Here is a 26,259-nt window from a genome sequence, read left to right on the forward strand (position 1 = left end):
CGCTCTTTGCGTATCTTTCTTTTCACTTAGTATTATTCGTCAAAATTACTTCTAATAGCAAAGATTCGGAAGTGGAGTGTATGACTCTTCACATGATGATTTATTAAGATATTTTAGGCCGCAGCGAATAAGCTTGTATGCGCATTGTCATTCCAATACTACACATTTTTGTGAAGGTCATAAAGTACGACGCAATGAATATATCTACTCGGGAATTAAGTTTAGACAATACATTAAAACAAAGAGAACTATATAGCAAAGCAATATATTGCCATCGAGAGCTGAGTGGGCAACGTCGAGAAGCAAACTCCCCGTGTCTTCAATTGAGCAGTTTCACCGTGCGACTTTATTTCTGTAACTCTTTGCACGAAACGTAGCTCTAAAGAGAGTCATCGTGAAAGTGAATCGATCAAAATACTCGTTTGACTTCGTTGGGTTGATTATTTCGTCGCAGCGCGCACATGCTGTGCCTGTTCAAATTAGACTGGCTGCAAAACCACGGTCGCTAGCAAAAGACATTGTCAAGATAAAATCAGCAAGCAATAGTTTTTTGGTAAAGGATTACATTACAAAGGAATCGGTGCAAGTGGCGCATAGGCAAACAATATTGCCAAATTTCAAATGTTTGCCTGGGCGGTTAATGCATAACGCTACTCATAACGAATACTCATGGTCTTATTTAATTAGTAAAGTGCCTGATTCGCGTTACTGCAGTCAATTTCGGCGTAGTGTGGTCGCATATAAATATCGATCACTTACTTTATAATTTATTTCCATTGCGTATAGCTAATGAAACTTTTTTCCTGGTCATTTTTTTCTTGCGTGATATCTCTTTACGTTAGTTTGTAGTCCAATTTCAAAATACTTGGAGTTTTTCACTGTTCGAAATCCTTCATACACTGTCGAAAATTCTTCATACATAATAATTTAGTCATGAGTTTCTTTACCTTGTGCACTTATAGAAACACCTAATTATATAAGAGGTTGCAAATATCCGAAAAAATTTTCTACGTCTCTCAGCTTTAATCTCCCTGCAAAACAACTCAGCTGTGACCGTTAGGACTCAAATATCACTGGAAGGGTAATCATGTAAGCAGGCGACAAGCCAGAATGCGACGGTCACCAATAAAATCTAGGCAATGATTATGTGTGGCGTTAACTAGACTTAATTTTTAAGCTTTGACTTTGTTTGCTATATGCATGCATAAGAGGTGCTCTCTCAAAGCTGTCAAATCAGGGGTAAACCAAATAGCTTACGCTTTGCATTACCATTGGTTATTTAGAGTTACATTAACAAGAGAAAAAAGCTGTACAAATTTGTGGCTTTCAAACAAACGAACCAACAAAAAAAATTTTAAATTTGTGAAATGTGACTAAATTAATTCTTTCCTTTGCTTTTAACTACGATTGTCTAATTAATACTCTTAATTCGCTAAAGCTTCTAAGTGCATCACCAATCTTTTTATATGTCATCATATACTGTCGCTTTTTCTTCAAAATAAATTTCGAATTGCGGTTTCCATACATAACTCACAGCCAAATGGCTTTCAAGGTACGCCGTTCAGCAAAGTTGATGTCGCCGGAACCAACTCTGCGTAAAATAGGATAAAATGCTTACGTAAAATATATAAATCTATAATAATTTCTATCACGAACTAAACAATAAAGTTTCTTTGATAAAACGAGGCACAAAAGTTCAATTTCACAACAAACAGACAATAACAAAAAGAGGGAAAGCCTTTCGTTCACACTTGCAAAAAAGTGCCCTCACAGCTCGCCTCTTACTTGGTCATAGTCTAATTTTCTCTATTAACTCAACATACGAAACTGTACATTTGTAGATATTCGCTGTTAATATTTTAATCGTGGTTTTTTTTATCTTAGCTTTAACCTTCGTTTATCTTTCACGAAGCAAACGAAAGCATTTACTTTGCCTTGCTTAATGCGATATAGATGGTATAGATTACTTCATCTTTCCATCTCCTTGCAGCTAGCTCACCAAACTCATAATCTATCATTTGTTGAAAGTGAAATGAAACGTAATATCGCGTTCTATACTATATATAGTTTTTACTACATACAACCATGTGCAGAAGGGTTAATACACATACAAACATCGCATGCTTGATTTCTATGGCGTTTCGGTTTGTTATTTTTTCATCGAAAAAATATTCTTGTCCATTACCAAAGTTGTGCACTAAGCTGCCATAGAAGAAAATATCAAATGGTAAAGAAGGGCTAACTTGTCCGGGACTCCTTTAAACCAAAGTGGCGGTCTGGTGTCTATTATAATTTGTGGCCTGAAGTCGAGTTTTACAGCAGAAAAGAGTGCAGAGAGAAGCCATCATTTTACTTAAAAGAGAAATAAATTTTGAACACTAGTCGTATCTGAACAAGTGCTCATAAAGAGATGTCTGGTAGAGGTAGAGGTAAAACAGGAACTTTAACCCAGGAGCAATTGCAAAGTTTGGGTTGTGTGGGAAAGGAAATGCCGCAAGTACAAACGGCACCTCCTCCGACCTACCCACCCTTAATGACCAAATCAGTAGTCTCAGAAGTGAGAATCGCTGTTAGACATTTTTACAGATTACTTAAAAACTAATTTATTTATCAACTCAGACTACGGCGGAACAAAGTTATAAAATTTTATGGAAGGAAAGCTTTTTGACCTATATAAGAGATTCATCATGTTATTTGGAACTGAATGGGATGGCGGACCCAGATAAAAACTTGATTTATCAACAAAAAGTAAGGTGTCTACATAATATAACGTATACGCATACTATGTTAAAACATTTTTCATTAAGACTTGCAATGACCAAGATAAGCATAAGTCGGAAGCAGAATTTAATTGGTTTTTGATGCCATCGGAATTGCAAGTTATCAATAAAACGCGCAAATTGGCGATGAGAACAGCTAAAGACGCTACGAAACCAAAGCAATCTAGAACAGCCAATATAGAAAATCGCCTCAAATTACTGGAGGAAAAGGAGCGTGATAATGACGACATTGAAACCCTTGCTAAATCCGAGTCAGACCAAGAACTGGAAGAAGAGGAAATAGTTGATGATGAGATGGATGAAGAGAATGATTACGGTAATAGTTATTTTGACAATGGCGAAGCTTATAATGAAGAAGATGATAATATGGATGATGATCCCGTTTATTAAAGTTTATAGATTAAAGTTATAGATTTTATTCCCATTGTGTTTTATTTCATCAAATTGTTCTCAGTTTACCTAAGAACTGCAAGTAAGATTTATTTTTCAACTATCTCTTTTAATCTATAGATTTGGGAGGATAGTAATTAAGTTCAATCACACCAGTGGATTTGACCTAAAAATGCAATTAATTTTTACAAACTCTTTTTTTTTTTAAGCATTTTAAATCAAAATGTACTAACCAGACCGATGGTTCCCACTAAAGCCAAAACACCCACTATTAAATAGGTATTATATACGGTGTTTTGTCTGGAGTTTTGTTCTTGCCAATCGCCGGAAGGTACTGGCAAGTCATTCATTGTGACCTTTTTATCGACACCATGATAGAGCGCACGCGATAAAATACCAGCTAAAATGATGATATAATAGTTATTTTATATTTTAACAAAAGATTTTGTAAAAATAAATTCGATATATAAATGTTATGTAATATCAAAAATATTAAACCCTACCATTTCTCATGAGAAGACCTCGCGTCACAATATTTTTAACCAACATTTCGACTTAAGTTTAGTTTTTGTAAGAAGATAAATATATTTCACTGGTTGCAACTGAAAAGAACCAAACCTTTTTGACCGATGATCAAAAGATTATGTTAACTTGATTTCCCAAAGCAATTGAAAAATAATGTTGCCACTAATCGGAAAATATAGCTTTGCTGCTTTTGTACTTTTTTTAATGACACCTATTCTGTCAGCTGACAAATAAAAGCTGTCATAACTGATAGTGGAGGGCATAAGTTATATAGGCAGCAAACAATATAAAGTATTATATTAGTTGTATTGGGAAAAAATTCTTAAATCATTTTGTTTGAACGTTTTTTTAGACGATCTATCAATATGTTTTCGGTTGGTTCTCTTGCTAAAGTCAAGCATATCCTGCAGAAAGAACTTTTTAATGGATGCGGTGAGCGTTTGTTATCTGTAGTTACGGTAACAAAGGCATGTAAGAAAAAACGAGCTTGTTATCTGTGCATTGCCACAACATCTCCGCCTTTGCCAGTTGTGACCATTTCCTTAGTGAAGCAATCTGACCAGAAAGAAAGCGAATACAAAAAGAAACGTACTTGGCAATTGGAGGAAATAAAATGGGTTGATGGGCTCAGTGAACAATTCGATGTGCATGAATTTGACATGCAGGTGGAAAAGCTGTACAAATGGTATGCTTTAAATTTACATGAAAGGCAAAATTTTTTGGCAGTTTTATATAAACAAATACAAAAATTTGGTCACGGAATGAAAGCGGAATTTCGTAATTTGCCGGAGATTTGGTTAAGGGAAAACTCACCGGAGAAGTTGTCGGAGAGTAGTGATAATGGCAGTGGAGGTAGATCCAAAAATGAAGCTGAGACTGAGGACGAAGAATTACCGGAGTTCACTGCACTTACAGAAAAGGAAGCAGTCGAATTGACAAAATTGTTTAGCGAATGTGCGTTTCGTGATGCCCAGTTGCTGATTGAAAAGCTGTCTAACGAACTTTACAATTTGGATGGAGTATGTTGTTTAAATTTATTTTGCAATTTCCAAATTATTATGGTCTGATTTTAGGCGAATATGCAATCAGTCTTAGCATCAGAAAAACAAGTTAGAGTACTGATGGATCACATTGATAGAGCTATAAGTGAAGCAGATCGTTTTGAGAAGCGTTTAGATTCATATGAGGAAATTTTGGGGCATGCTAAGGAAACTATGGAAAAGATTGGTGGCAAGAATGCTATGATCAAAATAGCTAATAATAATAATATTAAACTAAAAGAGGAATTAAGTAACATAATTGTAAGTTTTAAATAATATGGAAATCTAAGGTATATTGAATTTTTTTCAATGCTATTCAGACACAATTGGATTTGCCACAAAGTCAACAGCATATACTCGAAAATCCGAATTTAAAAACGCCGGAAGGTCGAGAGTTAGCAATAGAAGCGGCGCAATATTTGCAGCAGGCGTTAAATAGTACCATCAATCCTGCTTTACAGCGTCTTGTTTCTGTAAGAGATCAAATGAAACGTTTTGAAAAATGGAAGCAAAAGTTCTTAGGGCCCGTTAGCAGACACCTAAACAATTTGTTCATACATTTGTCTAATGAAGTTGGTGATATTCCGTTGTCCACTACAGATATTGTTCTATCCAAAAATCATTTGTCGATACATCAAGAGCTAAAGCCATACACCGAATTGATGCACTGGATCAAAGCTATGGATAGTAAAACTTACGATGGTTTAACAGCTGTTTACACTAAATCATTAAGTAAAATCTATGAGCGCGATATACGAAATTTTTTCACTTTGGTAAGAATCGAGATAAACTTTGTAGTAAATCATTATAATTGTATAATTGCAGGCCAAATTACAAATCTCAGAAAAATTACGCGGTTCACGCGAAGACTTAGATGCTTCTACGACCTCTACTTCTAAAAGAACGGTTATTTCAGCAGCTCCCTACGGTACGTTAGGTGTAAATAAGGAACAATGGGCTTCTGGTGTTGACGTCAGTGATCGTGGCCGTTTTGATGCCGTTCTAGAAAAGGTTTTAACTCAATTGGAGCGCATAGCTTTGAATGAACAAGAATTTTGTATTGATTTTTTTGAAACTGACGCTGTAAGCCCCCCTACAAAATCGAATGCTTTTGATGAAATGAATAGAACAGTTGACCTGTCACAGCTCCTATTAATTTCACCGTCAGCAACTTCACTTGCTGGCGAGGCAGGTTGTAAGTTTTATTCAAATTTATTTAGAAGTAATACAATTTATTCTAGTAATTGATAGGTAATGTTGCCTCCTTTACCCAAAAAAAAGCTGATCGCCAAATCAACGAAGAAATACGTAAATTAATGAATACACTGTTCGGATGTTTAGAGCAAGAATTGGTTAGCTTTATACAAAGCTTTGAGCGTTTCGATTGTTTGTAAGTTTTTAATTATTTTTTTTTGTTATAAAATCCTTTTCATAGAAAATTACCTCGCAGTTATTCTTTGTATGTATTGGAACGTTTGACACAGCATGTTATGTCAGCTCAAGATACGCATTCATTTTTAAGCATGACCTTCGCTTCTGTACTTGTTCAGGTGAAGCGCAATTTCGATCGCTTCATGCAACAACAATTACAATCTATACGTGATGCCAAAGTACCGAAACGTTCTAAGTGTGGAATTTTGCCATATGTTGAGAACTTCGAATACTTTTCTCAAACATCGGAAAATTTTTTTCGTAAATCCACACGCCGCACTGATATGGAGAAATATATACAATTGATTTGTGCAATATTTGAGGGCATTAATATTCATGCCAAAGAGCATCCGAAAACACCGGCGCATGTGGTGCGCATGGAAAACTATCATCACATGTATTCACTGTTAGCTCAATTAAAAATACCAGGTTTAGATGAGTACAAAAAAGAGGCGAAAACACGTTACAATGATGCACTCAATGCTTATGTAATACAATATTTTGGTAGACCACTGGAGAAACTTAATGTAAGCGAACCATTCACAATGTAAAGAACGAAAATTACTATATAGATTAATACCTATTTAGCTCTTCTTTGAAGGTGTCCAGCAAAAAATTGCTCAAGGTGTTAAGGAAACTGAAATCAGTTACCAAATGGCGTTTTCCAAACAAGAATTGCGTAAAGTTATCAGTCAATATCCGGCACGTGAAGTGAAAAAAGGCTTGGAAAATCTCTATAAAAAGGTAGAGAAGCACTTGTGTGAAGAAGAGAATTTATTGCAAGTGGTTTGGCATGCCATGCAAGAGGAGTTCATTGAACAATACAAATTCTTGGAGGAACGTATACAAAAATGTTATGCTGGTGCTATGATTAGCTTAGAATTTAACATACAGGACATATTAAATTTTTTTTCAGATATTGCCCGTTCACATTAAGGTGAACAGTGTTTAAAGGTATTTGGTATTACGCATTAAGTTGAAGGGCACACACTTCATATTAAAATTCTAAACCAATACATCATTTCAATTCGATTAACATAGTTACAAATAATCAAATAACATAATAAAAGTAGTTTTTTTTGATTGACATTTTGTGATGAACGGATTGTGTAATAGTTTTCCCTCACTTCTCAGCTTTCGTCTGATATTTTCAGTTTCGAAAGTAATAGAAATCGCGAGTTTATCTCCGTTCAAGTCAATATTGCGTTCAATTGAAAAGAAGGAAAGTTTAGTTCGAGATAATTTCTATATACCATTGCTTGGTCGGACTTACATCTCCTTCTTAATTTTCATGTCAGCATTACGTTTCTTAACTGTAGGATTCGCTATGCGAATCATATTGAATGCAAACACGAATTCTGTAGGGAAGCAACATCAACAGTGTGGCGAAAGTAGGCACATTAATTACTTGATCTGTCGAAAGGGTAACAAATGTCTTCAATTTAATTGAAATTGTATTGGATCAAAATTTTCCATGTAACATTCATTGGTGAAGCTTTATTGGTTACCAAAATCTTTCAATGCATTTATTTCTAAATGACTGGCATTTACCGTTTTTCTGAAAATCCTTACTCCCTTCGTTAGGCCCTATTCCATTGACGATTGATTTTTTTTTACTTTTTTACATGAAACGCCAGTTACTTTGTTGCTCGTATTTTTATGCCTAGAAAAATTATATTTGCCAACTTATTGGCAAATATAATTTTCAATTTTTTCATTTTTTATATCAAAATCTCCTCAGCTATTATGTTGGTGTATGCGTTGATACCATTAACTGGAGTAAATAATTGTAGAAAATAATTTCCCAATTGTGAGTTCGCGCTCAAATCCAATCTACCTTCGAATTCACGTCATTCACATTGATTAATTTCATGTCTACTACATGCATATTGGTTAACATCTTTGCATACACACGCTGTATGGTTATCAACCATTGTACGCTTTCACCTAAGTATGAAACCGCAGTCAACAGATGAAATATTTCACTGCCTCGTCTGTTTAACTGGCTGAATCTAAGTGGCTTAGCTTTGCTTGCCTGGCGTAAGAAATGATGTAAGAGAAAAGAAATTTAATATAAATATAAATAAACAAAATTTGAGTAGTAAGAAAAAAATGAATATAAATATATGTAAATAAAAATTTGAAAGTGTTAGTGGATTAAGTCAAATATAGAATTAAAAACATGTATTTCATGGTACGTCGATAAACTTTGTTCTTTGTTCACAATTCGACAAATGATATTTGAACTGCGAAGAGAACGATGATATGTTCTTAAATTGGACTACATATCGGTGAAAGTCCATAATAGAGAACCTACAAGTGGTTAATGAAGAAGGGCTTGCGGACGTATACACACTGACAGCACATTACTACTTAAGTGGTAAGGACGTCAACGACGACACATTTATAGTAGAAAGCGATGTTAATATTAGTTGTGATGATGAAACAGGTGCATCTAACATGTTTATAAAGAAGCAAGCGAGACAACAGAGACAGGCAGTTTTCAGGATATATCATATATGCAGATATCTTGAAAAAATGCTTAGCGATAAATGTTTGCCTTCCATGACCAAGGGAGATTTCCCGACAGGCGGTCTGTCTGAAATTTTTATACAACATTTCAGTGTTAAATTACCATAATTACAAAATGATATAGATGCAGTTTTGATAAGATATACCGGTGTCAACACGGAAGGTACCAAGCCGAATATTGGGGAAAACCAACATGAATTAGGTGTTAGAAAGTTAATTTTGGATAAAATTAGGGAAGTAACAAAAAATCAGTTTACAAGGGACGATGACTTCAGCGAACATAGATGTATTGCACAAAAATCTGAAGTTTTTGGCTCAGTAACAGGCCGATGGAGTGTGTACAATTGGGAAGAATAAAAGAAACTTTAGTTGGCTTAAGCTAGGATTAAGGACGGATTTTTAATATTTTAAGTATTTATTTATTCATTGTTATTACATTCTAATTGTTTTGGATCCCACGTTATATTTAAGTTAAAGACAATTATAGAGAACAAGCCTGGAATATCTTCTGGGGAAATAATCATGTGAAATAGATAGGTAGCGCGCCTTGTATAATAACTCATATGAGATAAGGAAAATTGCATAAAATATGTTATATATATGTGCTTGAAAATTTACTACGTTAAATAAAAGTAAATTATTCCTATAATAGAATTTTCTTTAATTCATGTTCCATCAGCTATATTTCCTACCTAATCGTTGACCTTTTTCGTTTTTCGTATACAATTAACATGTATGTATGCCACCGCGCATATTCATTTAAAAGCACAGAACTGTATATATTGGTCCCACACATCACATGTGGTACATGGTATAGTAAGTTAGTGCGATCGTGTGTAACACGCTAAAGGGCTTAAGATAGACCCAGCTTTTATTATCCCGATCGATTCAGAATTATAATCTGAATTGATCTAAGCCTGTTTGCCCGTCTATCCCTCTTAGGTGTATCTGCGTAAATTTGTGTTCAACTTACAGGTCGCAATTTTTAAGATACTTGGAGGAAATTTGGTACAGTGACGTGTTTTGAGCCAAGGACGAACGCTATTGAAAATTGTTTGGATCGATCCACTTTTTCGACCACTCCCTACTCTTATTCTGAAAAGTTGTAATTGTTAAAATTCGTCAGCAAAAGTGACTTAGTATTTCGGCATTCTGAATTAGTATGAAAACTTTGGATCGGTTGTGATAAATTTTAAATGAGTGGGTAATACAAAGTAGGTATAGTAAAATACTATTTCAAAAGCTGGGTTCATTTTCAGTCGTAAGCAAAAACGACATTACAACGATTAGAAGGAATTTATTGCTAAATATTGTGTCAGAAAATAATGCCGGGCTTACTAGTTATTATCTCCAACTAGGAAATGATATAAAACTCTTTCCCATTCCTAAGAAAAAGCAAGCAAGAAAATTATATTTGACCGAATCTTCTATACCCATTACCGTTATCCTTAAAAAGACAAAAACAGCAAAAGAACTCAATTTTCATGCTCTATAAAAGGGCATGTGGGCGGTTGATCTTTTCTGTTCCCAAAATAAAGTTTTTCTCGCATAGGCCCGTGGACGTTGTAGGCATGTCTTTTGAAAAGTTTAGGCCACTTTCAAATTCGTTTTCGCTAACTGGAAAATGTTAATTACCGACACTACACAGTTGCGCAAAACGGATAGAAGGACACACGGACATGTTTAGGTACATTTCAAAGTTGAGACTGACCAAAAATTTATATACTTTATGGGGCTTATGAAGTTTTCTGCTGCGCATTATAAGGCTATTGAAAAAAATTTAATTTTGATACACTATAATATTGAGTGGGCGCGGTTAGCTTTGTCTATTTTTGTACAGGTGCTATGTGGTCGCTCATAAAATTTACATTCCTTTTTTTGTGTACATTTGCCCGTTGTAGTTGATGACTAATTAGCAAAAAATCAATGTATTTTTTCCTTTTAAAAAGCAGGGGTGTTCGCGTTCCTGCAGGCGCGTTTCTCGGCCGATGTAGCCTGTTTTCAACACCAAGCGGCTTGTGAGAGCTTCTAAACTTACAGTTGGTAGCTAAGTTTTTGCGGCGAGGACAATATTTAGAATAGATATTACATAGACAGAAAGACAGACGGACAGACATGCTTAAATCGATTAAGAATTCGATGGTGATCAAGAATTTATAAATTTCGTTGAATCTCTGATACTTTTTTCTCGGCGTCGCAAACATTTTGACAAAATGAATATACTCCTCATCCTTTGGTGATCGGCACAAAAAAATTACATACACTGAAAAAACTTTTCATAATTAATTTTGTGGTTTTTGTTTATTTTCGGCGCGTCACACACCTAATCGAAGCAAGTTTTAATTTAAAACTAGGTGCAGGTGATAGTAGCGTATTGTATGGCGTGGTTGGCCGATAATGAAGCTTTGTGGAGCATATATATTATGTGTTACTTTTGTATTTCAATTGTCAAAGTATTAAAAAAAAGCTATACAAGCACACCAATGTGTGGAACAATAAACGGACGGATGGACATGGCAAAACCGAGTTCACATTTTCAAATGATTACGCCATTATAAATGTAACATAACACACACACAATTACGAAAATTCATTATTCCTATTGTGATTTGAAGTAATGAAATTTTTTCTGTTCTGAATTTTTTTATCGTTCGACTGAGCTTTCATAAATCTTTTAATATCTGACGTAGCATTGTTTTGCATTTCGATGAATTCTATGAATTTCCTTCTTTTTTTTTTTCAATTATTTGGTGGATCTTTTATACGGTTATCAAGGCTTCGATTAGTTTGAGAGTTTAACATATATTTAATAAATAAAAAAGTCTTTTCGACAGATAATATTAGTAGCTGTTTCAAAGTCAATCTTTTGAAACCCTCGTGACAGAATAACGTATATAGTCAGCGTACAAAAAAAAAGGCATAACTGTTTTTATTACGTTGGCATAGCCTATTCTATCTGTCGGTGTATTCATTCGCTCGTGTCGCAATTCTTAATTCGCAGGGAATCAGAAAAGTATTTACGCTGAATAGATTTAAGAGTTAAGCCCATTGACTAAGAAATTCAACTTAGCGACATTTGATGACGCTACTAAGTAACGTCAGTATTCTCAAAGACGCTTAAGAGGTGTGAAAAGCACAGAACGTATTATTATTTATATTTAGATATATATATATGTTCTCAAATGTTATCAAAACGAATGAATGTAATTATTGTATTTGTTCTTCGTAACTTTCAAATATGGAGGAAAGCTGTCTGCGCTCACTGTGACCAATTTACACGCTGTTAAGAGAAAAAGAAACATATAATAACATTGGCTTATAACTTAAAATGTGAACGAACCACGAGTCAATGAATAAAACAAAAAAAACGTATTCGGAAAAGTGTTGAGAAAGTTGAGGCTCACGTGAACACAAATACACAGCCATTACATATACTTACATTTTCATTTCATTTTTATACCTATCATCGAAAGATGAAAGCATATCAAATTTTTCAGGCCATTCGTAACAGCCACAAAAAAAAAAGTCGTACCCTTACATAAGTATTCATTGTGTTTATCTAAGAAAATCCGATTTTGTTATTCATATGTTTCTGCGACAATAAAAATATTGAGCTTTAGATTTCGCCAAAGGAAAGCATCAAAACATGTATATGTTGAGAATACGAAATATGTTTATTCGCGGAACTATTCTTCAGATGCGATTCATATAAACTATGCTTAACGGTCTATCCACTTTTGCAATCAAGATCTCAATGTTTGAGCTTTATCTAGTAAAGCGCGGCTCCGAAAGGCAATCATTTAACACAATTTTGTGCACGCGTAGATGTACCTTGTTCAGAGGTAAGCTTTGTCTCTAGGTACTAAAAGCATCTGAAATGTCAGGAATGGCTTGCAAAAGACATGAACGTGATTCCGGGTTGTCACATCTATAAGAAAGGTGTGCCATACGATGTAGCAAGTAAAGAAGGCTGCAATATCGAATATTCACGGTAGACAGTCCAGAGATCGATGAATTGGCGCGAGACAGTGCGATTTATTTTTAAGTTAGATGGATAGATGAAAGGGCATCTGGGATTCGGTAATGCGCGTATTTTATCATAGCATTTTTACATGGTTCTGGTAAATATATGTGGCGCAAATTGGTTGGTACGTCGAATACATGTATTATAACAAGTTTTCTAATATAAACGACGTGATGGTGAATTTTTTCTGCATTTTTTTTTTTTTTTTTCGGTATATTGTTCCAAGAAGATTGGATTCGCGTCGTTGGTTCACTGTTCAGTGAATGAAAAATTACATTGTATATGCGAACGTGCTAATCTAATCTGTATGCATATATCTGAACGGTGTTTATTTTCTACTGCTAGTTTAAAGTTAGTTTTCAACTGCAAAGCTAAGACAGTCTTTGCAAGCAGACTTGAGTTTTCGATAGCAAAGCAATGTCTATATATATATATATACATTCAGTTTTGCATTAATGAGAGCGTGTATTGGGCGAGAAAAGTGTTTAGTGCGATTTTCGTGGATTTATGTGTTATTCAATTTATTTTAATAAAAGTATATAAGAATAATTTTTCAAATAAAATTAGAAGAAATGTGGACACATCTTTTTATGTGATTTGTAATCCACAATCTTTCGATATTAAACACTTCGTCAGCAAGTTCGTGGAGTGTTAGCAATTCGCTATGCAAACGCTTGACAGTTTTAAATTATCTTAGTCCATTATCTATCCAGAAGTTTGCACTTTAACTTGTTCCTTCTTAATAAATGATAATTCCTTTTTGGCGTTAAATTGCTAATTGCTTCCATCATGTTCGAGCATTTAAACGTTTAAACCCGCTCGCATGGAGCTTTCCAACACGAGGTGTCGCTTTAAATCAAACAAAAAACAATATATCCATGAAAAGTGATAAAATTTTTATTTTAATCTAAGGTAAAAGCTTTGAGGTTAGTAATGGATCGTCATCTTTTAGTGCTTGAATTGTTGCTTGAAGATCCGGTTGAAATAATTGCACGTCCACAGTCATTATCTGATTTGCTGCGTGACAGATGGCGCCTCAATTCATTGGCGCTAATGATGCCACCCAGCACAGTTTGTAGCGCTTCCATTCACAATAACGGTCGAGCAGCAGGATTTTCGAATAATTGAAATGATGACTGACAGTGTCAGCCCAAAAACTTAAGCTAGTCCTTAGTTGTGCTTAAAGAGGCTGCTACTACTACTACTACTTTTCTCAGGCTTTCGAGATTCCAAACGGCGCAGAGTTTTGCTTATTCACGTACCTAGAAAAATTTTGCTTAAACAATCGCTGTTTTGTACACGCACTTGAATATACGGAATTGTACCTGATCTGTAGGCTACGATTGTCGTGTCGACTGCGAGTCTAAAATATTCTTCAATACAGGTTAATGATAATCACGAGTAGTACAGAGGGGAACCATTTCCGTGATATTTTGATCATTTTGCAGTGAGCAGTCTATGTACGCTAATTTCATGCATCACGAGAATGCGTAGCGATCCATATTTGAAAAAACACCTCCTATGTTTTACTTGTCAAGTATTTTTTCTGCATTCGTAATGCGGTTAATGCTTACGCAGGATCGCAAAAGCAAATAAAAAAGCTTAGAAAAGCCGGGAGTGTTTCGCTCCATCATCTATGGCGAATTTACGAAAGCATAAGTTTTTTCGTTTATTGTCCCCATTTTTAAGATAATTAAAGTAAATATTTTATCTAATTAGTTATTAGGGTGATTATAAATCTCGATTGTCCAATTATGTTTAATTACAAATACTTTTCTTAGATGATACATTTTCAGACGGCATCTGCACGCATTGTGAGTCTCGGAATCGAGTAGCGATAAGTCTAATAATCTATTGATATCTCAAAATGTGAGCTATCAAATCGATAAGAGATTTGAAAAATATAAAGAAAGGATGATAACTTTTTCATTAATTATAACCGTTTATCGGAGGGTGAGGGTATATTCATTTTGTCAAAACGTTTGCAACGCCCAGAACGAAGCGTCGGATAACCCAAAAATAATATATGTATATGTACCCCATATCAATTTCAAATTCTAAATCGGTCTGTTGTAAGTATTTGTCACAAAAGTGAAGCCATCGATTTCAAGTTTATTTGTTACTTAAAATGGGCCAAATCTATTGATGGACACGCCCACAGTACCACGCAGTCTTAGAACAACTCTGCTTTTCAAAAGGTATAAAGAAATGGTTTTTGCCCATTACTCATAAATTATAGCAAATATATGTACAAACAGTTGAATGCATATGCTATGGGTGATGCTATAATACCTATAAAAATTGTTAACATTGACCACACCTACTCAATACTATAGTGTATCAAAATTTAATTGCTTTTTCAATACCTTTATGAGGCGCAGAAACAAGCTTCAAAAACCCCATAAAGTATATAAATTCTTGGCCAGTTTCGAATTTAGAATGCAGCTAAGCAAGTCCGTCTCTTCGTCTACCCATCTGCCTGTCTGCTCAACTGTGTAGTATTTGTAAATATTGTACTCTTAGCGAAAATGAACATATATGACGACAAAAAATTTTTATTCTATTTTAAAAGTAGAAAACATCAGACGCGACCTTTTCGCATTATAAAGCAGGAAAATTTATTTTTTTTATTGTATTTTTGTCTTTTCTACTTATATATTATACGAACTTATCACACATAAAGCCAGAAACATTATGTTTAATTACAGTTTCCCGGCAAATATTGAAAGCAAGATTTATGAAAAGGATTTAAGCCGCAATGTGTTTGTGAATAAATGTTATATAAAGAACTGAAAAAAAAAAAATGAAATTTCTTTTAGTGTACGACGCTTGCACTGCCACAAGTGGCCTCTCAAATGGAGATGCCAACAGCAAAATATTTAGCAGACTACCTGCACGTTATGCACGAAGATGTGCCATTCCGCTATTGCCGGGAAGTAAGTGCTAAAACAATGATTAAAAAAGAAAAGAAAACCAATAAAGAAACAAACACTTTTATAGCCGCTACCAAAGGATGGCGGTATATCGCCATTTTGTAAAATCATTGGGAACACCAAAAAGAAAGCTTCGATCTAGGCATGCCTATCTGTCCGTCTTTGTAAAATTTTTGATAAACATTGTCGCAAAAATTACCATCTAGTGAATACTAACATCACCTTTTATTTTTATGCTTTTTGTCTGTCTTTTTTAGAAAAAGTTCTCAGTGTGTCGTGGTTTGATTTTGTGTATTTGCTTAAATGTAACGTACGCGAACGTAGTTCGTTTCCCCAGAGAATTGGATAAGTTTGGTTTGGCATACCTAGTGCCGTACGTTGTCTTACTATTTCTAGTTGGTTTACCAATTGTGTTGTTGGAAATATCAATGGGGCAATTTTTGGGTCAAGAAGCCGCGCATACGTGGAGAGCATCACCAATATTTAAAGGTGAGTATGTATTCAAATCCATAAAACGCACCTGTGAGATACGGAACATGACGTGAGCAAATCTAGATGGAGCTTTCGAGACTTTCCACTTATTCCCCAATAAGCTTTCGTTCCGCTTAAAAGCTGAACATGCAGTCAACCGGGACCGTTTAATAGTTTCTTAACCGTACCAACAGCAATCTAATTTTCGGAAGCTGCTGCAACGATGTGATGCTGTATTGGTGGTCAATGTCGACTAGAGTCAACTATAGCAGTTGCCGTCTGTAACTGAAATCTTTGGATCCGAGTATATATCAGCAACGGGTACGCGTCTAATAGGATCAAGGGTTTGGAAACATATGTTATAAGCAATATTTTTGAGGGATTTTTCATACGGGATGTTACGTGAATAGGATCAGTTAAGAGTACCATTACCAAATGAATCAGAATCAGTAGTCTGGTTAGAAGTTCGAGTTGATAGTCCATGCGATTTGAAAAATATATTGGTTTAAAATCAATTTTTCGTAAATAAATGATGTTTGCATTAATGTTAGCCTTTCCACAGTTTTTATAATGGGCGTCGTGTCCAACTTTAATGACACTGGCAGAAGGCAAAATGAACAAATGACGTGTAATACTGGGGGCAATAGCTTGACCACATTGTACAGTTGAGAGATTCTCGCATGTGACAGCGTAACCGATAAGTGAAATAGATTGTTGCTGAATATTTAAATGAGTCGGAAAACGACTATGTCTGCAACAGACGCCATTTCTGAAGCACATGACCCGTACGTTAAAAGATTTACTGCGTTGAAATAAATCGCAATTAAATTCTCTTGTTATTACAACATTGAGGTACATGGCAAGCAGATCACTGCATTCTTTCGAAAGCAGTTATATCTTCTCTGACTAAGTAGATCACACCGGCCACCAATTTCCTGTTATGGAGGTTCAGTTCAACGAAAAGAGATCCACAGATCCCTTTCTTCTTGACTCAAACAACTGGCCTAAATTGAAGTTTGGAAGAAACGTGTAGGGCACCTTCACCAACTCTGCATATTGGTCGGTCGTTTCTAGACAAACTGCATCTAGGTAAGCAAATAGTAGAATCAGAAATATACTTTTTATCCAGGTTTCACTTACGGAAAAAACATCAAATATATTATCTTTAAGAAAATTACCCAGCCCATCCAGTTTCGTAGACATGTTAGAACGACTAATACCTTGGCAATTCAAATGTGCAGAATTAATATTAATACCATCATACTTGAGGCAGCTCCGAAAGAATTTGTCGCTGGCAATTGGTCGAAGATTCGAATTTAGTTGCATAAAAATGTGTGGTAACAGTAGAGCAAGATGACTATTACAAAGATTAAAAATGACAACAACAATATGAGCAATTTATTAAGAAAGGTGATTGCAACAGAGCCACGAAATCAGTTTAATTTACATAAATTTATTAACGTTATAACGGCGTATATGGTCTGTAGCTCACTTCACTGTTACTCTAACTATACTTCAATCCAAGTTACATAAGATGTAATAAGAAGGGTAAACAAAATGTTCGAGAAAGATAAGACTTCGTTGTACCTGTTCAGAAACGTGTGAAAATCATACGAAAGCATAGTACCTTTATAGTTGTAAGATTCTCTTTGGGCGAATGCTTTCCATTATTATTCATCTTCCGGCAAAAAAAGCTCAGCACCTGGCAAAGTGGCGGTAGAAGCTCATTGATATAGACCCGCGAACGCATCTCGTCTCCAATGATGTCAGAAAGAATGATAGTGCGCGTTGAAAGATATTTTTTCTAAAATTTACCCCTCACAGGCACTCTGTTAAATTTCACGAAGATGTCATTCTTTTTATTTAAGTGAGTGCAAAAGTTGATGCTGATGTTCCATTAAGGCAATCAAATTTTTAATTACGGGCACTGAAACATTCTCAAGTTGACCGGGCCAATCTGATATGATAATATCTGCACGATGAATATGTCGAACAAATCGGTTATGCATTATTTTCAACGATTATTTATTTTTTTTTTTTGGACTAGCGCAACCCTCATCACGGTCACGGCCGCTGGGCTTGAGGGTTAAACATCTTCTCGAGTTTGAATCCTATATTTTCAATCTTCTCGTCAACGATGACTGATACAACTCTTGAAAGATCATGTTGAAGTTCCGAGTGATTTAGTCGACAACCGGTTGAATTGGCTGGGGTAGAAATAGCTCCCGAAAATCGCTTGCAATCAGTCCAGCTATTGTAGAGTTTCAAATTTCCAATTAGCATTCTTTTCGCGAACTCTTCGCACATCCGGTATGAAAGCATTTACCATAAGAGGCAAAGGAGACAGTTACTTGTGCATTCATCAACACCTTCTTCCACAAACAGCAAGACATGCTCAAATATAGCGAAGGCAAATTCAGACAGACTCTGCCCAAATAAGCACAGATACACCCAAACAAAATAAGAATAGGTATGGGCACTGTAATACGTTTTCAGCCAAACATTACCAAACTTCAAAAAAAAAAAACTAAAACTTTTACAGCTCGATAGACTTGTATACACTTTTTTAAAAAAATTTTTGCTTCTATTCTGTGACGAGAAAAGATGAACAATAATAATAAGAAGAACAATGTCTTTGACAAAAAAACGAACTTCACTAAATATGCGTTATGTGGGCTTACATTGTCTGTTTTTCTTCATACTTACTCCTCCGTTTCTGTTTACTTACTTTCCTTTGATTACTTTTGTGTTTTGCATTCCAATCTGGGCAGGAAAAGAGAATAGACAGTAGCGAGGTTTACAAATCGAATTTTCACTTACGTCTCTGACGGTCCAAAACCATTTCAAATCAGCTGTTCTGTAAATTTCAATGGGAATTAAATGATGCCTTAATACCAACTTGCACGTACATGTCAAAATTTAAATTTAAAGTTCCGAACCGAAATTAGATCTAAATTTCGTCCTTTTAAATCAAAAAAGCGGACGCACGAATATATTTCATTGACTTTTTTGACTAAACGCTCTCTTCTAGGAAAAATGGATTAGTTAATTTAACAGAACGACAGGCTGATAGACAGACAGACATGCAAACATGCTTATTAAGAATATATATATATATAATTTTTGAAATTTCCTGTGCTGGATGAATAGAAAGGCTAATGAAAAAGCTGATTAATTACTTTATGCCTTTTATTGTAGGGGCTTGTATAATTAGTCGTTTTGCATCCTGGGTCTCAACAGTTTGGTTGTCATTGCACGCGGTTATCGCTACGGCGTATATAGGAATGTTTACGTTTAATTCTATGCCGTTTAAAGAGTGTATAGGAATTTTGCGTATATCATCGGTAAGTTGACGCTGGTCCCCACTTATTTCACTAATGTTATCTCAATTTATCTTTCAGGATGGTTACGCTTTGACCAATAACAGCGGCCAGGAATGTTTACAGAAAACATTTTTAACGCCATTCTGGGAAAATCCTTTCTTCTTTGGAGTTTTATCGATAGCTTTGTTAGTACTATGGACAATCGTAATGCTATGGTACGACACGAAAGAGCATTGTTTGTATTTATTTAATTTTTCTACCTTCCAATGCGACATAGAGATATATATTAATTTGTACTTTATAGTTTTAAAAGTTTCTTATTCTCTATCAGACCAAATGTATTATAGTATCAATCCTTAAGCAACTCTTTGTTTTTATGTCTATTTGCTTCTGCGATTATCAAAGTACGAAGTACTTGATATAGAACAATCCATATTAAGCTTGAAGGAAAATTGAACCCTACAAAATTGGACTCGCTCAGCAAAAGCTAGTAGACAAACAATTCACTTGTTTTCAATTATTTAAATATTTGTCAGCATGTCAAATATTATTCGGGAAATTGTTAAGGTGGTGGGTAGGCAAGATTCGCCCTAAGGCGAAATTAGAGATCTTCCTTGTATAAAATTAGATAATCACTCTTTATATGTACCTGTCTATTTGCTGTAGCACGTACAACAGCCACGTATTGCATCGCATATTATTCATTATTGGTTCGCTAGGAGTTTTGTTGTTGTGCATCATTACGGTTTGGGAGTTGCACAATTCTTTGGGCAAAACCGAGCCTTATTTCCCTCAGCTATGGCCATTTACTGAACAGAATCTCAGAGATAGCAATTTATGGTTTAGCGCTTTGATGCAAATTGTATTTGCTATGAATTGCGGCTTTGGTATACTACCCATGCTAACGGGAAAGTATCTGTATAAAGGCGATGCTGTGCGCACCTCAGTGATATACGTGTGCTTCAATTTATTAATCAGTGCTGTAGCTGTTACCTTATTTATAATACAGTTCGATCATTCGGTAAATGGATCTTTCCTGATTGAAGAATTAAAGCCTTTGACTGCTGTATACGATCGCGTGTTGTATGATAAATCGCATTATGAGTTATGCGTAAAGCTTTTGCCCTCGCTTATTTACACGTTAATGATAATGACATGTTTCATGTCATTAGTATCAAGTATTTATACTGCCGCCCATTTAGTGCCAAGACGTCCAAATTATATGCTAAGCTTAGCTGGTTTGCTGGCAACCATTATATCGTTTTCATCGCCTCGATTTTATATAGCGCGAATTTTGGATGCCCGAATCGTGGGAACGATGGTGATAACTGCTTTAATTTTTGATCTCATTGCTATTACATGGATCTATGGTGCGAAGAACATTTATATCGACTTGGAATTCTCAATAGGTCGTCCAATTTTCAAAGGTTGGATGTGGTTGTGGTATGTATGTCCAGCCATTTTAACGATTCTTTTAGTTTGGTGGTGTTCAGATGACGACCAATACGATATATTGTCGGAGATAATGCCCCGTTGGGCTCCGATATTGTTTGTGTTATTTATTGTATTTATAATAGCATGTGTGGAAATTTTCGGACAAGTTGAATACAATTTCTTTGGGATGATTTGCGAAGCTTCCAAATCGGCGAAAGAATGGGGGCCGGCAGATCCTTTAACACGTTGCGCCTGGAAGCAGTGGCGTTCGGTTTGCCAAGATACTGGTCAGAGAGATTTCACTTTTCGGCGTCGTGGTACTAAAGATTACACACGTTCTATTAGGATTGATCAATATACCAAATATAAAAAATATACGCCTGAATCTGGTGTAATCCAGCAGCAGTGGATATCTGATACTAATTCACCTAATTACAGCAGACCTGTTTGTGGAAGTTCAATGATAGAAAAGGACATTAGCTTAAGTAAGCATTTCGGTATGTCATCCGCAACTGGCGATTTTAAGAAATTACGTTATTCGCGCTGCTCATCGATGCAACAAGTTGTAAATGCTCACCAACAGAGCCAGCAGAAACAACAAACATTGGAATGTCAAAAGCCATATATAAGCTCATCAGATAAATATATAGATACTTGTGCTTCATCGGCTAAAATTATTAATAAACATAATAAAGAAGTTATGTTTATTAGACGTTCACAAAACGGCGCGAGTTTGGATTCTATACGCGCTGAAATCGAATCACCCAAAGAAGGTTTCATTAACTCTTTCGCGAGATCCACTGGCTCCCAAGAAAATAATGGTAGTTACGCTAACCGCATTGTCTGTTCGAAGCGGACAAAAAATCATTGTCTTTCGATCAATGGATCGAAATCGTTATATTCCAGTATAAGTGCTCCAATTGACGTGAACGCGGAACATATATGCTGGAGAAAATTCGCAATGGATCCAAGAGAGTATTCGACTGAATTGTGATTTCCTGCATATAACGACTCAATTTTCTTATTGAAAAAAATAAAATATGAAAAAAATAATTTTATAAAATACCGCCTTTACACTTAGTTAATTATATCCACATTTTAATCCACACACATGCACACACACACACATGCACACACACACACACATACACAACATATTTTTTAATAATACAATAATATTTTTTATAATAATGTAAATGAATTAAAATAACAAGCAATTCTTGAAGAATAAAATGCTTAACCATATATAGAAAAATCAATGAGATGTCAATTTGATTATCTTACATCTATCTAAAAAATATACGAATTTAAGAAAATGGTAATTATATAGTCGAAAAAAGAAATGTGAGACGTTTTCATCAATCACTGATGGTGGAAGTAGTAAAACTTATATTTTCTCTCTAAGTTGAACTAAAACAAATACTATGTTAAGTAAATGATTTGCATTTGATTTGATTCTTGCTCCCATTTCTATTCATAAAACTATCCCTAAGTACATTGTTATATGTTCTAAAAATGAATTCTATACAATTTTGCAAAACTTTTATATGCAAATCAGAAATCTAGTGTGCCCTCTTAACTTATAATGTACGGACGGAAGTAATGATATGTAAGAATTCTGTCATTCCGTTTAACATATTAAGAAGTTGTATTTTAGACGATGAATTTACGAGTGAGACGGCTCGTCTTGGACAACCTCTTATGCCACTAAGCAGGTAATAAACCTCTACAAGACAATTTTCATATCGCGAAATCAATAGTTATAATAATAGAACAAGCTACAGAGCCAAATGGCGTGATTATAAGCTTTACATAAAGACCTTGAATCAAGTACATGATGATCCTTGGACTTAAGCATCGCGTTGACCTTAAAATCCTAGATACACTAGAACAATAGTTGAAACACTGGCATACTACGTTTTAGCTTTCTTAAGTATATCATATACTGCAAATAATATGTATTTTAGTAAAATGTGTAACAAATTAATGAATTACCAGAAAAACAGTCTCCATAAAGATAAATAAGGTGAGATTACAAGTGTTCTCACCAGGTTATAGCAAGAAATCTTATGATAAACAATGCTTTATATATTATCACAAATGTATGATCACCAAGAATGATGAAATGAAAAATTATTGAAACTAATTAAAACCGAATGAGAAAATTACATTCGATCATGACCGAATCTTTTGTATCCATCACTGTCGAATCTTCATGCTATATAATATGGATATTTTTCTATTCTCAAAATAAAAGTTTTTTCGTATAGGCGTGTGGGCGTTGTAGACGTGTCCTTGGAAACGTTGGATTTACTTCAAAATTCCTTTGAAAATTTGTCAGCGATATCTTCATTTTTGCGAACGGTGGAAAGTGGAAGATAGGCAGATGGACAGACGAACGGACGGACTTCCTTAGATCCATTTTGAATTATAATGGTATTGAAAAAAAAATTTAACTTTAACGCACTTCAATATTAAGGAGGCGTGGTCAATTTGTTCCATTTTTGTATAGGTGCTACAGTATCGCTCATAGAGTATGCTTTCAAATGTTTGTACATTTGTCTGCTATAGTTTATAAACAAAGAGGTAAAAACAAATTTTTTGTTCCCTTTGTAAAACAGAGCTGTTGTCAGTTTATGTGGTGGTGTGGGGGTGGCCTTTAACCGATTTGGTTTATTTTCAATACTAGCTTGCGTGCAAGAAATTCCAATGTTTTTGTCAAACTAGAAGTCGATGACTTCATTTTTGCGGACAGGAGAATGTTTACAATAGACACTACACAGACGAACACAGACAGTCGTGCTTAAATCACTTTTAGAATTTGCTGCTGATCAAGAATATATATATGCTTTGTGGGATCTCTGATGCGTGCTAGTCCCCACCTTTCGGTGATGGGTACAAAAAAAAGTTCCAAGACCACTTATAGATTATAGGAAGCATACGAATGAAATTGTGAAGTCACAATCGGATCACTCAGGCAGGTGTAAATGTAGATCATCTTAGTTAATATAAATGTAACATGAGTGTGAAAAATAATTGAATTATTATTAAACAATTACTCACCACTAATGAAAGCTAAAAATGATTATCTGTGTTTCACCTGATCGGACACAATCAATGAATAAGTAAAAGTAGAAATGGAGCCTCTTTCGAATAAAAGAATCTGTTAACCATCGTTTAAGAACTTTTAAACAACAAATCAAACTAAAGAACAAGATTAGTAGAAATTTGTACACATTTAGCTTATCTGGAGGGGGGTTCAGTTGTGACGTTCAAGAGAACAAATGCAGTAATGCCACGAGCCTTGGAATGAGGTCCAGTTCGCAATGTTTAATAATTTTGCAATTTCTGTAAATAAGTTCATTTAAATTTCTAAATTTGTACGCTTTTACATATAAAATTTTCAATGCACTCACATGCATGACACAACGCCTTATATATTATAATATATATTGAAAAAAATCTATAATAATAATAAAACATTAGAAGCATTTACTTAGAAATGTAAAAATGCAAAATATTGCTTGCCTCCACTAAGTATGTAAAGTTGTATGGAATTTCCAAACGCCAAGAAATTGTCCAATAAACGTGCGCATCTTTCAAAACGAAAATTGATCTTTTTTTTTCTGCACCTATCACCGAAGGGTTAGGGATTGAGGATTTATTTTGTCAACACGTTTGCAACGCCGAGAAGCAAGAATCAATGACCTCACAAAGTATATTTAGTCTTTAACAGCATCAAAGCCTAAATCGATTTAAGCATGTCCGTCTGTCCGTTAGTGTAATGTCTGTTGTAAACATCCTCCTGGAAGCTGTCGACTTCAACTTTGATAAAAAGATTGGAAACTCTTGCACGCAGGTTGGGATTGAAAATGGGTCAAATCGGTTGAAGGACACCCCCACAACACCACGTGAACTGAGAACATTTCTGTTTTTCAAAGGAAATAAAAAATTTGTTTTTTTTCTCGTTACTCATAAACGATAGCAAATCAATGTACAAAAATCTAAACGCATATTCTATGGGTAATGCTGTAGCATTTGTGCACAAATATGGAAAAAATTGACCGCGCCAACCCAATATTATAGAGTATCAAAATTCAATTGTTATTTCAATAGCTTTACAATGCGCAGAAACAAGCTTCGAAAACCGCATAAGGTATACATATTCTTGGCCAGTTTCAAATTTGGAATACATCTAAGCATGTCTGCCTGTTCGTCTGTCCATCTGTCTGATTGCGCAACTTTGTAGCATATGTGGTAAACGTTCTCCCGTTAACAAAAATGAAGATATCACCTACAAATTTGTAAAAGAACTTGTAATCGATCTAAACTTTTCAAAGGGCCCGTCACACAACGTCCACATGCTTGTACGACAAAAAACTTCTATTTTGAAAATAGAAATCAACTGCGTCCGCTTCGCATTATAGAGCATGAAAATTTGGTTTTTTTATTTCTTTTATTTTAGGGGTAAACGGTTCTTTTAAATATCAATTGTTATGCATTATCCACTGTGTTACCTGATTTCAGTTTATTCTTTTTTTCTTCTGCCATTATTAATTGTTGTGGTCGGGAGAATCGGTTTGCGAGCTCTTTGATTTACTCTTTGAATCCTGCTTTAGTCAAGCTAGTGATATACTGAATTCGAGCAATAAAATTTTAGATCTCTTATGCTTTGATCTTTCTATCATTTTTCTCTCAGTATCTCTCCAAGCAATTCAATCTCCGCTCTCTTTAAATTTCGCGCTACAAATGTTCCCTGCTACTGATCACGAATTTTCTATTCATTAGGTCTTTCACTATCCTATTTGCGTGCTGTGTTCCAACGTGCTTTCTATCATTTCGTGCCCGTTATGCAGTTTCGCCACCGTCGTGCCTTGTTAAATGTCAGAGAACATATATAAAAACTTGGCAGCTTTGCGCACATGACGATCGTGTTCTTTTGGAGGGTACAAATTGCAGATTTTCAAGTGTGTACTCTCTCTCGAGCTCTGACGTGAATCTATCCACATTCCATTTTTCTCATGAGATCAATTAAAATATTGCTTGCTATGTGAACGAAATGGCCACATGAAATGTGCTGGTACTACTGGGACAGCTGCGGATGTATTCCTGAATCTTTCGACGGAATCGCGTTGGTCATGTCTTGATTGTAGAAAACCAACTTCTCCAGGTTATTTGTCATAGCCTTCTAAATAAATTATTTGTGTAGACGGGGAATGGGATTTGCGGAGATAGGCAAAGAGCTCACTGCTTTATCTAACAAATTTGAAAAGTATAAGAAAATGTTTTATGAGTATGTTATTTACGAAGCTGAGTTTCGAATTTTCACGATTCTCTTGCTTTTGAATAGACTTTATTACAAAAATAAATAAAATA

At 35.0% G+C, this 26,259-nt stretch overlaps 4 protein-coding genes across 9 annotated transcripts; 3 read left to right on the forward strand and 1 right to left on the reverse strand.

The window, feature by feature from the left end:
* The first annotated feature begins 7 nt into the window (after nt 1–7).
* On the forward strand, nt 8–3,198 carry LOC119645043 (DNA-directed RNA polymerase III subunit RPC7). Its single transcript, XM_038044849.1, has 3 exons — nt 8–2,557; nt 2,620–2,748; nt 2,808–3,198. Exons 1-3 carry the CDS (start codon nt 2,411–2,413, stop codon nt 3,168–3,170), a joined length of 639 nt encoding a protein of 212 aa, XP_037900777.1. The 5' UTR covers nt 8–2,410; the 3' UTR covers nt 3,171–3,198.
* On the reverse strand, nt 3,187–3,834 carry LOC119645044. The gene is made up of 3 exons (XM_038044850.1): nt 3,674–3,834; nt 3,404–3,570; nt 3,187–3,336 (listed from the first exon to the last, which is right to left on the reverse strand). The coding sequence occupies exons 1-3, from the start codon at nt 3,717–3,719 to the stop codon at nt 3,280–3,282; spliced, it is 270 nt and encodes an 89-aa protein (XP_037900778.1). The 5' UTR covers nt 3,720–3,834; the 3' UTR covers nt 3,187–3,279.
* An 81-nt stretch (nt 3,835–3,915) lies between these two features.
* LOC119645039 (exocyst complex component 1) lies at nt 3,916–7,963 on the forward strand. Of its 2 annotated transcripts, none has more exons than XM_038044838.1 (8): nt 3,916–3,986; nt 4,048–4,714; nt 4,769–4,996; nt 5,056–5,508; nt 5,561–5,930; nt 5,987–6,125; nt 6,186–6,693; nt 6,755–7,963. In XM_038044838.1, exons 2-8 carry the CDS (start codon nt 4,061–4,063, stop codon nt 7,100–7,102), a joined length of 2,700 nt encoding a protein of 899 aa, XP_037900766.1. In that variant the 5' UTR covers nt 3,916–3,986; nt 4,048–4,060; the 3' UTR covers nt 7,103–7,963. The 2 variants fall into 2 exon arrangements, with proteins under 2 accessions (XP_037900766.1, XP_037900767.1); XM_038044839.1 differs by having other exon boundaries at nt 5,561–5,927.
* A 5,270-nt stretch (nt 7,964–13,233) lies between these two features.
* Nucleotides 13,234–22,011, forward strand: LOC119631869 (sodium- and chloride-dependent GABA transporter 1). 5 transcript variants are annotated; one of them, XM_038024407.1, is made up of 6 exons: nt 13,234–13,648; nt 15,431–15,658; nt 15,913–16,144; nt 19,325–19,470; nt 19,528–19,664; nt 20,116–22,011. In XM_038024407.1, exons 2-6 carry the CDS (start codon nt 15,578–15,580, stop codon nt 21,875–21,877), a joined length of 2,358 nt encoding a protein of 785 aa, XP_037880335.1. In that variant the 5' UTR covers nt 13,234–13,648; nt 15,431–15,577; the 3' UTR covers nt 21,878–22,011. The 5 variants fall into 5 exon arrangements, with proteins under 5 accessions (XP_037880335.1, XP_037880336.1, XP_037880337.1 ...); XM_038024408.1 differs by having other exon boundaries at nt 15,542–15,658; XM_038024409.1 differs by lacking the exon at nt 13,234–13,648 and having other exon boundaries at nt 15,466–15,484; nt 15,542–15,658.
* Nucleotides 22,012–26,259: the final 4,248 nt, after the last annotated feature.

Source organism: Glossina fuscipes, unplaced genomic scaffold, assembly GCF_014805625.2.
Source record: "Glossina fuscipes isolate IAEA_lab_2018 unplaced genomic scaffold, Yale_Gfus_2 1, whole genome shotgun sequence".
Taxonomy (NCBI): domain Eukaryota; kingdom Metazoa; phylum Arthropoda; class Insecta; order Diptera; family Glossinidae; genus Glossina; species Glossina fuscipes.